The following is a 14,631-nucleotide window of genomic DNA, read 5'->3' as shown; positions in this document are numbered from 1 at the left end:
CAGCTGCAGAAAATACACGGCAAAATATGGCACGTGTGACCATACCCTTAGTGTGTTCACATGTACAGTATCCTGTGCTTATATGCTGCTGCTGTAGCAAAATCCGCTACGGCAAAATATGGCACATGTGACCCTACCCTTAAACTTCTGATGGGACGTGAGAACACGGACTCTGGAGCTTACACTCTAATCACTCAACTTTTAGAAGATGATTTTCAATAGTATTAGTGTTGTTGTGGCCACATAAGCTGAAATAATTCAAATGAACAAAACTGGGCTGGAAACATTGTGGAATCGAACTACTAATATTTTAGGTTAGTGTTCATACTATGTGGCAGGAAAAAGAACTGCAAATCATCTTATCGGTTGACTAAAACGTTCTTAAACTGGACTTCCCAATTCTATTTATCTCATGGTAAAATGTTTTTTTTTTGTTTTTTTTTTCCCTCACTGTACCTCTTCTTGAATTCTAGATTACTGCAGTAACTGGAGGATGGAATATTTAGGACACATATATAATTTGTAATGCTTTATGACCTTTCTTTACCTATTCCCTCTGCTTTTCTGCTCACTGGCTCCACCTCCTCATTTCTTTACACTCAAAGTAGTAACTTGGCATGTTAGACCCACCCTCTTCCTCACACATTGTCAGCCCCCAGCTATTAAATTGGCTGCTTCCTCCAGTTTAAAGGTTTTATTGAAATTGCCATATACTCATTGCATGGTAAGTGATGAGCAGCTTAGCAAGCACGCCGTGACTGCCGTACTGCAGAAGTTACAAATAGTTGGAATTCCCAGGTTCCTTGCATCTAGTGTGTGGCTATATTAGTAAGCACTGTATGGAAGTAACTTATTCCTTTTCATTCTTCGGCACCCATGCGTCTTCATTGTGTGGTTTGGTTCCTCATCGTTGCACGGTTTTCTGTGCATGTAAATGTGAAGAACTGATAGAAACAAATACCGACCATCTCAATCGTTTTCTCTAAAAATAGATGTAGACTTGAGAACTGTTCAACTTTTCAGCATCCTCATGTAACCATTGGTATTACACGGTGTAGATTTGTCATTTTGTGTCCTTTTTTATATGTGGTGTAAAGTTGAATAAGTAGTTTTTGAATTAATATTTTATAATTGAAAATCTTTTAATAAGGTAGTGGTGTACAATTCTTCAGTGTCTCATAACTGCTGTGCAAAGTGTTCACATGTTTAGCGTCCAAAGTTTCGAAGAGCTGTAGAAAATGAGCTGATACTGGTGGGGCCAGCTGTGAAGTAACAGCAATGCCCCCTGACTGGAGAGCTGTAGGGGTTAACTTGGCCTCAAGTAGTCTGCTCCCCTCCCTTACTGTTGTTCTGCCCAGCAACTGGGGGATGGTAGATCCCAAGGGTGGGGGCTAGGAGCACCCTATCATTGAGCAGGGTTTTTTTCCCAGGTGTTAGGGACTCCTCCCCCAGGATATATATGAGGCTGCTTCCCTAACCTCCCCCTCTTTGCTGCCCTCAAACCCATAGTTTTGCCCTCCCTCCCTTTGTCTGTGAAGTCACAGCTTGGCGGAAGAAGTTGGAGAGAGCGGAGTCAATCCGGGTTAGACCTGCACACAGGTCGGTGTGCCAGTACCTCCTGGGTTGGCAGAAAGCAAATGTGCCTTTGTTTTACAGTTGATTGTTTACGGTTATTTATTATAGTTATTTATATTTATAAATAAAGCTGTGGCCGATCCTCACCCACACAAAGTTAAATATTGTTGTGGTTTCAATTATTTATTTAGTTTAAGCTTTGGTAATAGGGGAGGGTGTTCTACAGGTAAGAGCTAAATGGGTCTCTACAGTCTTGGCATTCCGCTGTTTATCGCAACTGTGGTTTTTCTCTTTATTTTTTAATGTTTGGTACATTATGATAAATTAATTTGAATTTTTATATTTTGTAGCACATGTGACAGTTTACTTGTCATTTCAAACACAAAATATCCATGTTCATATGGCAATGTTTTGGTTGACATTTTGAGGCTCAGGTTGTTTTGCCCACTCTGAAAGTATACATCAACAAATTCTGAAAATCTCCTAGTGTAGTTCCAGGCAAAGAGCATAGGTTACAAAACAGGTGGTGTGTGTCAACTCAGTCTCACTGGTGCACAGATATCTAACCTAGAGTTCAATAACTGAGAACAGCTTGCAATCTTCATATAAAAACACTTTATTGTAGCATTTTAAAATAAAACCTAATGGCAGGCAGATTGTTCAATCCAAATCAGACTAGGAACACGAATGTTTCAGACATATCCATCTTTAGTCATGGTCTGAACGTATCTAAAGATGGTTAGGTCTTAAATTATTTAGTTTTTTTTGTGTGTGTTCGTAACCTGATTTCTTATTGTTCGCACTTTAGTTTTATTTTAACATTTTAAAACCTTTTTAGATTTTATATTATGAAGTGTGCTGGATCTCAAGTTTGTTCTCAGTCAAGAGAATTGGTTTTTAAAGGGAATCTGTCATCAGCATCACCCGTGCGAACGTATCGATCCTATTCATTAAAGTCAATTGGTAGCAAAATTTTGTGGCATATTTTGGTACCTATTGACTTCAATGGGGGAAAAAAAAATGCAGCAGCAAAATACAGCATGTGTGATCCTGCCCTTAATCAGAAAATTACATATTGTTAAAGAGAATATTCAGTGATTTTTTTTCCTTTCTTTACTCTGGACACTATTATACTAAAGGGGGGAAATTATTTACCGTATTTATTTTTTTGCTCCTTGAGCCTTGTTTTAGGCTACCACTTCTTTAGTGATACTTCCCCCTCTCTGCACACTGACCTTTTCACAGGTCACAGAGCATGCCTACAAAATTCTCCCATAAAAGTGGTATTTAGTGGCCTTTTGCTTCTTGTATTTCTTAGTAAATGATGCACACCTCAGTGTTGTTCATCTAAGATTTATTGTCCTGTAGATGGGCAGGGTTTACATAGAGCCCCCCGTCCTTGCAAGCCAATTATGACCTTATTAGATGCACTGACTGCTGCCATGAAACAAGCACCACTCTTAACTATGGTTTTTAAATACCTTTACAGCTTGGTTATCATGCAGGCAGATCCATGCGAATGATTGCCTAATCCTTCCATCATTCGTCAACCGCACACACCCCGTTAGGAACATGTGTGGCCGATGAACAAGGATTTGTTCACCTGCTGAAATTAGTTTGCGCTTTTTGTCTGATCACTTGGCCTATTATATAGGGCAGGGTCTGCTTTTTCAGACAATATTTACTCAAGGTCTGTGACTACTTTTAGTCCTATCAATCAAGACTATATGGCCAAAATTTTTTTGGACTCCTGAACTCTACTACTAGTTATACCAGATACCAGTTAAAGTATCCTCTAGTATTCTGATTGCGCACTTTAAGTGGATATTCGAGAAGCAATCGATTGGTATTCATGGTGCAATAACATTACTTGACTAGTACAAACAAAAGGTAAATAGCGCAAAAGATATATCAAGCAGTGTTCAGAGACAATGTGATATTAACTATGTGTAGAAAACTTTGCCTACTATCCATGAAAAATATTCAGACCTACATTGTACAAAGTGAATTTTGAAATCACAGACTAGTTATGGGACATTTAGTGCAGGCGTTAGTCTTGTATACCTGCACTGTAGTATGACTGACTTATATATTATACAATGTCTAGGAAAGTTTGGAATCTGTATTTTTTTGACAAACATATTTGTATTTTGGTTACACTGTAAGAAAGATGCACTGTAACACAATCTGGGAAACACAATTTTTTTGTTTGTTTAAAAAAAAAATTCTTTAGATTTTGAGCCCAAGTCAGGAGTAGATCAATCATTTCGGGTAGGGTTGGGGAAATGGCTTGTTTTCAATTTTTTGATTTTGTTCTCTTGTTTAAAACAGTTTTAATCATATTTAAAAATTTTCCAAAGTGGATCCAGAAATATAACCCTTGTATAAAATGTATACATACTCTCCTTCCTCCATATGACCTTTTTTTTATTTTATTTTTTATCTGCTACTGGATTTGGCATAAAGGAAATATGTTACCAGTGTCACCTGCACTAATCTGTTGGTACCGACAGAGCGCAGGTGACACTGATAACGGTACTTACCTTGTCCTGTTCCGTGCAGGGGGATCTCTGGTAATCTCCTCCGTTAGCTTCAGCTCCGGGCCCGGCTTGGGGCATGGGCGGAGCTTAGTGACATCACCACTTCTGTTCTCTAGCAGTGGGACCCAGCAGAGAGCAGCGGTGACGTCACTAAGCTCCGCCCGTGTCCCAAGCCGATCCTGGAGCTGAAGCTAACGGAAGAGATTACCAGAGATCCCACTGCACGGAACGGGACAAGGTAAGTACCGTTGTAATCGGTGTCACCTGCACTACCTGTCAGTACAGACAGGTTAGTGCAGGTGACACTGGTGACAGATTTACTTTTAAACTGCTAAACTAAATGGTTTTCCCAAGATTTACTATGTGTATCACTTTTAACTTAACTTTTTTTAAATTACTGGTTTAGCTTAAAATGGTTGTTGAGGCTTAGAAAAGCTTGTCTGCTTTCTTCCATTATCTATGTGTGGTGTATAGTATTGCAACTCAGATTCATTGAAATAAATGGGTTGGAAGTAAAGGGGTTTTCCAGGGAAATATAAAAGTTTAGTATGTGCCTCCCCCTGCAATAAAACAATAAAAGCCAGAATACTTACCTCCTACGTCCTCCCCTGGCTCACTCTGTGCTCCTGTTCTGCCAGCTTCCGATGACGGAAAAACAGCACAGGAGCGCGGACCAGAAGATCTGATAGATACAGCACTGGTGGAGTGGTGGAGGTACTGTAAGTATGCTGAATTTTGTTGAGGTAATGCAGGGGGAGGCACATGCTAAACTTTGACATTTCCCTGGAAAACCCCTATAAAATACCACACACAGTTCTGACACTTCATTTACAATAAGCCGTTTGTGGGGGATTCTGATCCTGAACTGCAAAAAGGAGAATTTTTTTTTTAATGTCACAGTAAATATTGCAAATTACAAGTTTAGACACAGATGACAGTGTTTCTTTAGAATATGTTCCTAATGTCCCTGTGTACTTGTTCATTTAATGTAATTGGTTATCTACTTGGTAACAAAAAAGTAGCCTCAAACCAGCAGCTTCTGAAGATGAATTGGCCCCTTTATGACAGGTTAATAGATTGTTGGGGGTCTACAGAGTGCCATGTCCCCTTCATTGTTTACTGGGCTCAGCTCTTTACCTTTCTGTAGTGGCTTTTTCCCTTTAACATAACTGAGCTTCAATACCACGTACAGCAATCAGTCTGCTTCAGTTCACTTTTTGAATTGCTAATAGATATATGAAAGTGCAAGGAGACACATGGTACCTAACCACCATCTGTCTGTGCTTCCACAACATAGTAAAAATAATTTTGTTCACTGGTGCAAAGAGTCAGAGGCATTCCCAAGTCCCTGAAGTGCTGCTGGCTGGAATGCCTCCTTGTTCCCCTTTCCATCCTTATCCCTGCTTGATTGACAATCAGCAGGAAGCCAAGCCCCGTTTCCAAATCTCATTCCTGACCTTTGTATATAAATTGTGTGAAAGGTGCAAGATTTGGAATAAGGGCTTGGCCTCCAGCTGACTGTCAAACACGTAGGAATGGAAGGGGAATGAGGAGGCCCTCAGCACTTCAGAAATTCAAAAATTACCACAAAAAGGAAGCAGCGCTCATCCTAAAAAGGTAGTTGTCAGGAGGTGGGGTCGACCCCTGGTTAACTCACCTGGTGTATGTGGGAGGTGGTCCAGTATTTCCAGACTCCACTCCACTCCACCTTCCTCCAGTAAGACAATAAATTTGAAACCATCCACTTTCCTATAAGGGAAGATGGAGAGCGCAATACATCCCCAGAACCTTCACACTGATGGATCCAGGCTCCAAAATCACCATGCAAGGAAAACAATACACAACCCGCACTCAGAAGCAGTGGTTAAAATAAAGTATAAAAGGTGGAAGTAATTTATTAGAACTCACTCCACTTTGGGGGGGGACTGTACTTAATTTCCAGTGCCCCCCTCCGGTTCAGCAATCACGTAATCCACACCACTGGCGTCCTTGGATCCACATTAGCGTCAGGGGCTCTTTCCTGAATGTAGAAAAATGCCTTTGTTTTCTGGCGCAAACAGACAGAGCAGTGTTAGGACAAGGAGACACGTGGTACCATTCAGACAAGTGTCCGCAGTTTGGAATGATGTGAATTGCAGCAGACAGATTCCTTTTAAGCAATGAATGGGATGTGGTGCTCACCGGCAGCAGCGCCGCACCCTTTCCATCAGCTGATTGGTGGAGGAACCAGGAGGAGGTGCCTAAGAATTGGCCATTAAAATACTGTAAAAGCCCTTTTTAATTGTTTTCTTGTGCCTATATATATATATATATATATATATATATATTTGATATATTTGTCTTATTATGGTCTAACACTTCAAAGGGCTTTTTTATATATTATTTATTTAGTTAATTTAGAAGTGATAGGTTCCCTTTAAGTTTTTTGTTTTCTTCTGAGTAATGAATTGAAAGCCATTCTCATCACTGTCATTTCCTCTGCTCTAAATGTTAATTCTCAGTACAAGTTGTTGCTTTCTTTTATTTAGGCTGGCATTCCTACTGATATGTATGCATGAGAAATTGCAACCTTGTCAGTATCACATTTATTTTTTTTTTCCTTTTTACGATGTTATTGAAAGCGTAAAACTAAGACTTGTTATTCCTTTTCAGGCGAGTTTATACAGAGGCGGTTACAGCCGATTTGCTCCGTACTGAAGTGACGTAAGCCTATTGTTAATTCAACCTGGACAAAACTGCCCTTCTTCCCATTTGCCTGTTCCCCTTCCCTCTACTGTCAAAGTTTGCGAGGCCCGGCTTTTGCAATACTTAAAGAGAAACTCCTCTAGGAATTTTCTGGCAATGCAAGATGGATGGATACAACCGAAATATATACAAATCAAACAAAAAGGACATTTTTTTTTATACCTCAGCTTTCTTTCAAACTGCAATTTTTATTTCTGCATCTACTTTTTAGTTTTTAAGGGGTGTGTTCATTTTGTTCCAAAGATATTCATTTTTTTTTTTTTTTCAACTGTGGTAAAAGTGCGTGTGTATATAATATTTACATAACTATGTGATGTGAGCTTTTATTACTATTACTATTATTATTATTATATTATTATTTCTATGCCTGGAAGAAGAAAATAGGACGACAAACAATGGTGATGCAAGGTTGATATAAGACTATGGAGGAAAAGTTTATCATTTCTTTTACGAGCTCCTTAAAGTAAACTCCTCTGGCGAGAAGGACTGATACAACCAAGTGTTCAACAAAACATTTTTTTTTTAAATGAACATTTTACAGAAAGTCCAAAATTAAAAAAATTGTCGAATTGGCCTATTTTTACTGCCTGCGTTGCTTTTGAGATGTCATGCATTTTCCCAGCCTTATTTCTTAGCTAATCGCATTTATTTAATACCCTGTATAGGACAGTTGTTTTGTGCAGGAGAAGCACATAGATTAATGGACACGAATGCAGTAGAATATTGGCAAATATTTATTATGATTGCTATGTTTTTTTTTTTTTTTTTTTTTTTTTTTTTTCAAAACCAAAACTTTATTTGCACGATAAAACATTACGCATTAGCCATTATTGGAACCTGGTTTAGATATGACTCCATCTGAAGGCATATTCTGTCATTTTGTCTGTTTTAGCCTTGTAGTTCTTGCTGATATAGAACAGTGATTATAGTAGGGGAATCCTTTTATGTACTAGTTCCCATGCTGCTGTTCTCCTTTTTTCGTGCTGGTCACAATATCCGTCCTAAAGAAAGTCACCTGACCTTAGAATGGCAGCTGACCTATTTAATAAGCTGTGTTAGTTCTTTCATAAATGCCCCCCCCAATTTTTTTTTATTTTTTTTTATTTTTTTTTGTGTTCACAATAGGCCGTTTACCATTGCTTGGGCAAATGCAAGAGGTGTTTTTTCTTTTCAATATATTTTTTTTCTTTTTTTTTTTTTTTTTTTCTTCTTTCCTGGAGCTGTAATAATCTCCTTAACTTTTAGTATAGAAATTCTAAATCCTTGAAATTTAAGGAAGGAGTAGATCAAATACATCCCTTTAAAGGGAAAACATAAGGAATACTACTATAGGGTTTTCCTGTTTGTTCCTCTGGACAATATTGCAGCTATTCATTTATCAGTCAGGTAAAAAAAAATGAAATTTTCCACGGAAGTGGATTGTCATTGTCTTCCTATAAGTGATAAAAAAAAAAAAAGTGTTGTAAATTGTAATTTGCTACTTTGGGGTAATTATGTGGTACCACATTGTAGTATTTCTATCGTGCACTGCATTATACTGTATGGGTTTCAGTAGCGCTCGGGACACGGCTGCAGTGACAGTTTGATTTTTTTTTTTTGTTTTTTTCCATTGCATGCAGTTGTGTTCATTTTAATTTTTTTTCCTTTTTATTTTATTTTTTCACATAATTCAGGTACAGGTGTATTTTTTTCTTTTATTCTCCTCTTTAGGACAGCCCCAAGCTGTTGCTACCATAGACCTTTTTACTAAAACAAATTGTCCCACAATACAGGCTTTTGATGATAGTAGGTTATTGGATCTATTGCGACCGCAATAGAAACACAAGAGACAACATCTCCTGAAAAATGGGAGCTCTATGCAAAATATTTTGAGTGTTATGTAAAATTGTTTTACTTCCTCCCCTTCTCCATTGCACGCTGTACAGTAAATTGTGCAAATATCACCGCATTACAGCCAAATACGTTTTTATTTCTCTAATTATTGGCTTAAGGTCATGGCTTATATAGTCTAAATTATGCTTGTTGTACTGACTGGTGTCTAGTGTTTTCATTTCACTTTTTTATTTTTTTTATTTTAGTCCATACATTTATATAGAGTACATGTTGGAGTAATGGACAAGGATATAGAAACAGTGTTTAAAAGGAAAGCAAAGTTAGATATTGAGGTGTGACTGGCATTGACTCCGAACCAATAAAGATCTAGATTTTAAGGTCTAGGCTAGTACGGTTAGAACTAGAGCAGCTGTTACTATCGTTTATTGCAGTAGCACAGGCATTGGAAATATGTTTGGTACCTCGCTTTTAGGTGTTACCCTCCGCTATTTCATGTCTGCTTCATAGCCACTCCAAATATGTATATTTCTACATTGTACTTGGCACACCTATCAGATGAATGTCCGTTTCAATTCTCACTTGAGCACAAATGTTTTGTCACGACTGCAGCTTTCTTATCTGATTTTTGCTTTTTATCGCATTTGATGCATATAACGTGAACAGCTTCTGGCCATTTTTAGAAAAATACAGTACAGTGCAGCTGGTCCAGTATAATCTTATGTATCATAATGTAAATAAACCTGACCTCCAATGGGTAATTTATTAAATGTTGCTACATGAATTCACATCGGTCCCTTCTGTTCAAATAATGATAGAATATGTCCCAATGATCTTTTTGTATTAATTGCTACTGCCACCTGTAAGATGCTAAAGGGGTGCAGCCTCCCCGAACTTGATGTGGCGGGGTGCTGCGTACTGTTCAGCCATCTTGCTGGATTGGGCAGCTGGGTAGCACTCCTGGAGGGTAGGGCTCTGCAGGATTCTCTAATCCTTGGGAGGGAGTCCCTTTAGTCTATTTAAGGCTGGGGCTACATACCAGACTTCGATGTAATCTTATAGATGCAGCGGTCGTGCTACAATTTGTGCGATAGTCTCATCATGTAATATAAAGAAGTCACCCATGTAGATCGTGAGTAAGTGGCATGACTTAGACTGCCTGTGGTGTAGCCCCAACCTTCAGAAGCAAGAGATGATCTTTTAAATCTTTGTCAGGCTTGCGTTGTAGAGGATTCATGTCCTTTTGCAGGAAAAAATTAATTTAATTTTTTTTTTTTTTAAAGGGGTTGTCCTTGTAATAATCGAAGATGAGCATGATTGCTGACCAGTAGAATACGCTAACTACTTTTACAATGTACTGCAAGTGTTGCACAACTAAAGCATTTGTAGAAATACATTTGTTAGGCTATGTTCACACAGTCTTCTTTTTATTTGCAAAAATAAAAAGGCCATCTTTTATTGAAATGACAGCCTGAAGACAATTTTTTTGTTTGTAATTAGTATGGACAAAAAAATTGGCCAAATAAAGGCTTTTTTTCCTCTTTTGACAAGGCATGTAGTCTTTCTGAACATGGCCTAAGGGTGGTTTCATGTGTACTGTCATGATGCGGTTTTTAAAACAAAACTACGAATGAACTGAAAAAAAAATTTTGAATCCTTTTTATATACTTTCCGTCTTTGTGATCCACTCACCCGTACATATAGCACATCCTGTATGTTCTGCACCTGATGGATCATGGTAGGATAGCACGTGGAGACCATATGACTCTTCGTGAGCTCTAGGGCCTGTGTGTGCTCTTTCCCCATAGGGCGCTTTTTCCCTATGTACGATGAATCGTTATTCTCAAGGCCCATGAAGAATATAAAGACCTTTTTATGTTAGATCGGTCAGACCCACATTTTCCTACTCCACTTCTAAATTAGTGTTTCCCAACCATAGTGCTGGGAGTTGTAGTTTTACAATGGCTGGAGGCACCTTGGTTGGGAAACGGTTATAAAAATAAGAGTTGTGTCTAGTGTTAACTTTAATTTTAAAGTTTAAATTTTTTAACAAAAGGAAAAAAAAAGGCCTGGTCTGCACATTCAGTATTTTAGTGATCTATTGCTGCTTGGCACCATTTTCCATAAACCAATGCATGTTGATAAAACTGAATAAGGCTGTTAAATAGACTTATTCAGTTTTTTATCAAAAATGTGTTCTAAGAAACATGTATTGGTTTATGGAAGATAAACACTTCAACAGATCTTTATTTTCCCCTCTTTCACATAGGTTAAATTTTAATTTCAAGATCTGAACCACATGGCTCCATGGCAGAAATCCAAGGGTTTTCCCTGGAGAAAAAAATCAGTCCTGGATCTGTGGCATTATAAAGCAACTATGATTTAGACACTGTGCACTGCTCCTAGCACCCTATCCTTTTTACGTCCGCTTGGCTAAAGCGAGAATTATACAGAACTTGCAAGTCTAAGGGGCTCTTACTTCCGCCCTGCTTAAATGAGCAGGATACTGCTTGGAGCAGTGCGCCATGTTCAAACGATGGTTACCCTTTTAAGTGAAATGCATAATCGGTCTAGTGCACATCTGTACATTCAGGTTGTTTTTTGGGGTAGGTAGAAATCTGAAGGGAAAAAAAAAAATCACAGCCCCATGTAAATACACTAACCTTATGCTGTCTCCTGCAAAATTATATAGATTTGATAGATATCTGACCCAAATGGGTGAAGTGCTGGTACCAAGGCAAAGAAATAAATTGGCACAATATAATAGTATCCTGTCATTATTTTATTGCTGTGTACCATATTACCTTATCTTTCCACATATGATACTCTTGGACAACCCCTTTAACCTACAGAATTGGACTATAAGCTGATTTTGATGTGGATTTTTTTTTTATACATATAACGTGGAATTCTCTTTTAAATAGCAGAGGTCAAACTGCCATTTGCTTTTTATTGTCTTATTTTACTGTCTACACCTGAAAGATAAGTTCACAATGTTTTAAGGGAAACTGTAATTATAATGTTTGCCATAATCTTTTAACTGTATATTTGTTTCATGTAGTACAATATTGCATTAAACAGATTTATTTATCCATTTTTAAACTTTACTGATCCTTCCTTTTTTTTTTGTTTTTGTATTTTTTTTCCTCCGGGGGGGCTAGCATTTTCAGATTGTTGTGGTCTTGTAATTCCTGTAGATATTAGATCATTGAATGCATGTCCCAGGTGATCTTAACAGGGACACCCTAAGAGCTTGGATGCAGTAGATGAGGCTGACTGATATTGGAGCAAATATTTTAGTGGCAACCAATGATTTGAGGAAAGTTAAAAAAAGATTTAAAAAAAACACAAAATTAAAACGCTGCTCTCACCCCCCTAAAAATGACCCTGCACCAGAACTGTCCAAACTGAATAGATATGAACTTGCGTAGAACGGTGATTATTTTCAGGGTACAAATTTACACAAATGTCTTCAAATGACTGGTGGAAACAGATTGTCCCATAATTCTAGCCGTTCACACTGATACAGGATGTGTTTGTAGCATATACTAGACAGTATTAGATTAAGTGTATGAAACATTTCCTAAGGCCTTTATGATGATCTCATGTAAGACAGAAGAAAATGTTCGGTGAAATTCAATAATGTGATCACAAGAGGACCATGGTTGAGCCATACAGACATATGGGTAGTGGAAGAATCGGTTAATCTGAATTTCTAGATGTTGTCTGCATGTTACCAAATTGGTCATCCACTCCATTGCTCACAGCTTGTCAGGACCAGACGCATGATTATACTTTGTGCGTTGGACTTTTTTTCGTGTTAAAGAAACACACTAAATGGCAGCTGTTGATATCGCACAAGCAGAATGACCTTTTATCTGCATTTTGAAAGCTGCAGACCTTTCTGACCTGCCTCTGCATGATGCCTCGTGTGCACCTTCTTGGATTTATGACATCATCTGCATTTTGATAATCAACTTTAAGTTACATGAAGGTTTTTTTTTTGTTTAATTATTTGAGCTCATATTAATCTCAAAGGGCTGGAAAGTGTAAGTTTTAAAACTATACAATGTACACAAGTGCAATTTTTGTTATACACAAAACTGAAAATTGATTATACAAAATGTTTTTTGTTTAAAGGGACACTATCATAAAGAAAACGTGTTTTTGTTTTTTCTGTAAGTTATGATGTTTTGTAAGAACTGTTATAAAATAAATGTAAAGTTAACAATTTTTTTTTTCGTATTTATTTGCTATAAAATTGCCTTGTCTGCAGATTCAGTGAGTCTCAACAAGAGACTCACTGAATTTTTTGTTTTAGATTATGGTAAATTGATTTTAAATTGGTTGCTATTTATATAATTGTATAGCTTTTGTTTTAAACATCTATACATTGAGTGATGTATTTTTTTTTTCTACATCTATTGTATTCTGTCTTGCAAATTAGATCAAATTTAAAGTTGTACTCCGGTACTGAACTTATCTTCTATCCAGAGGATGTGTCTGATTGCGGGGGTCCAACCGCTGGCACCCACCACCACTTGTTCAGTACCTGAGTACCCCTTTTACTGTAGGAAAACGGAAGACGTTCAGCACCAGGAAGGCAGGTAAAAACGTGTTTATTGAGGTACAAAAATAACAAATAGCATATAGAGGAGCGTAGTGCCTACACGTTTCAGGCTAAAGAGCCCTTAGTCATGGCATAAAAACTTTACAACACTGTGTCCTTTTATAATAAAACACATTAAAGTCACATGATCAGAACAGCAAAGTGTTGGATCATCTGTAAAGTGCGGCATGGAATAGATCCCAAAATTCTAAAACCCTTCTGCATAGATAGACGTGGTATTCAATACACGAGTATACAAGAAAATCTACAGAATTCAATTACACCAACACTTAAGTTCTATATATAGAAACATAAGTTGGGTACATAGACCATAATAACTGTTTACTTCCATTTATTAATACGTTAGTATAAGGTCTTGTCTCAAGTTTAACCCATGAGGCTCCCTCGTACCCAGCATGAATATCCAGAATGATTCTCTATTGAGAACCATCCTCCTTAAATCTCCACCTCGCCTGGATCTTCTGACTTTTTCTATGCCCATAATCTGTAGGGTACTCATGTTGCCTCCATGAACATCCCTGAAATGCCTGGACAACACAGAAATATTACTATTAAATGACAAAATATTCTTTGCAGAAGCCAGGACACGGGGATTGAGCAGTATCGTTGCACTGTTACCCCTTTTACTGATCCTATTTTTATCATGTTTTCTAGATGGGGATTCCAAGGCTACTTTGCCAGTCCTAATCTTTGTTTTCCAAAACAGCTGTAAAGCATCTGCCTGCTGGACAGTTAAAGGGGTTACCCAGCCCTACAAAACTCTAGTGTACAGACTTGGGAAATCATAAAAATGGAGAGAAAGCTGTGATATTTGCATACCCAATTCCAATGGGTCTGTCCAGACTATGCCTGGTCCATCTGAGCAGCACCTGCATTTTCTTCAACCCTCAGGAAGTGTCCCAGTCAGGGCCAGATTAAGGCTGCCTGGAAGACTGAGCACTTCATTATGATCCCCCCCCCCCCCCCGACAGTTCCCCCACATTAGGTGCATTATAGTTCCCCCACATTAGGTACAGTATAGTCCCCCCACATTAGGTTGTAGTTCCCCGCACATTAGGTTGGCAGTACAGTTCCCCCACATTAGGTTGGCAGTACAGTTCCCCCACATTAGGTTGGCAGTATAGTTCCCCCACATTAGGCGCAGTATAGTTCCCCCACATTAGGCGCAGTATAGTTTTCCCCACATTAGGCGCAGTATAGTTTTCCCCACATTAGGCGCATTATAGTTTTTCCCACATTAGGCGCAGTATAGTTCCCTCCCACATTAGGCGCAGTATAGTTCCCCCCCACAGACATACAGCCTTCAGCCAT

General features: G+C 38.2%; 1 protein-coding gene across 6 annotated transcripts in view; it reads left to right on the top strand.

The window, feature by feature from the left end:
• RBFOX2 (RNA binding fox-1 homolog 2) overlaps nucleotides 1–12,923 on the top strand; it is a 129,679-nt gene extending 116,756 nt beyond the window's left edge. For 4 of the 6 annotated variants that reach the window (XM_056523704.1, XM_056523700.1, XM_056523701.1 and 1 more), the window contains one exon: nucleotides 6,768–12,923. In XM_056523704.1, the coding sequence (XP_056379679.1) occupies nucleotides 6,768–6,822 (55 nt within the window). In that variant the 3' untranslated portion in view covers nucleotides 6,823–12,923. Of the gene's footprint in view, nucleotides 1–473; nucleotides 523–6,767 lie in introns of all 6 variants that reach the window. The other 2 variants (XM_056523705.1, XM_056523703.1) reach the window with 1 other exon arrangement.
• The last annotated feature ends 1,708 nt before the right edge of the window (nucleotides 12,924–14,631 follow it).

The sequence above is a fragment of the Hyla sarda genome, chromosome 6 (assembly GCF_029499605.1).
Source record: "Hyla sarda isolate aHylSar1 chromosome 6, aHylSar1.hap1, whole genome shotgun sequence".
Taxonomy (NCBI): domain Eukaryota; kingdom Metazoa; phylum Chordata; class Amphibia; order Anura; family Hylidae; genus Hyla; species Hyla sarda.
The sequence above is the reverse complement of the archived record's forward strand: the minus strand, read 5'-3'. Positions and strand labels throughout refer to the sequence as shown.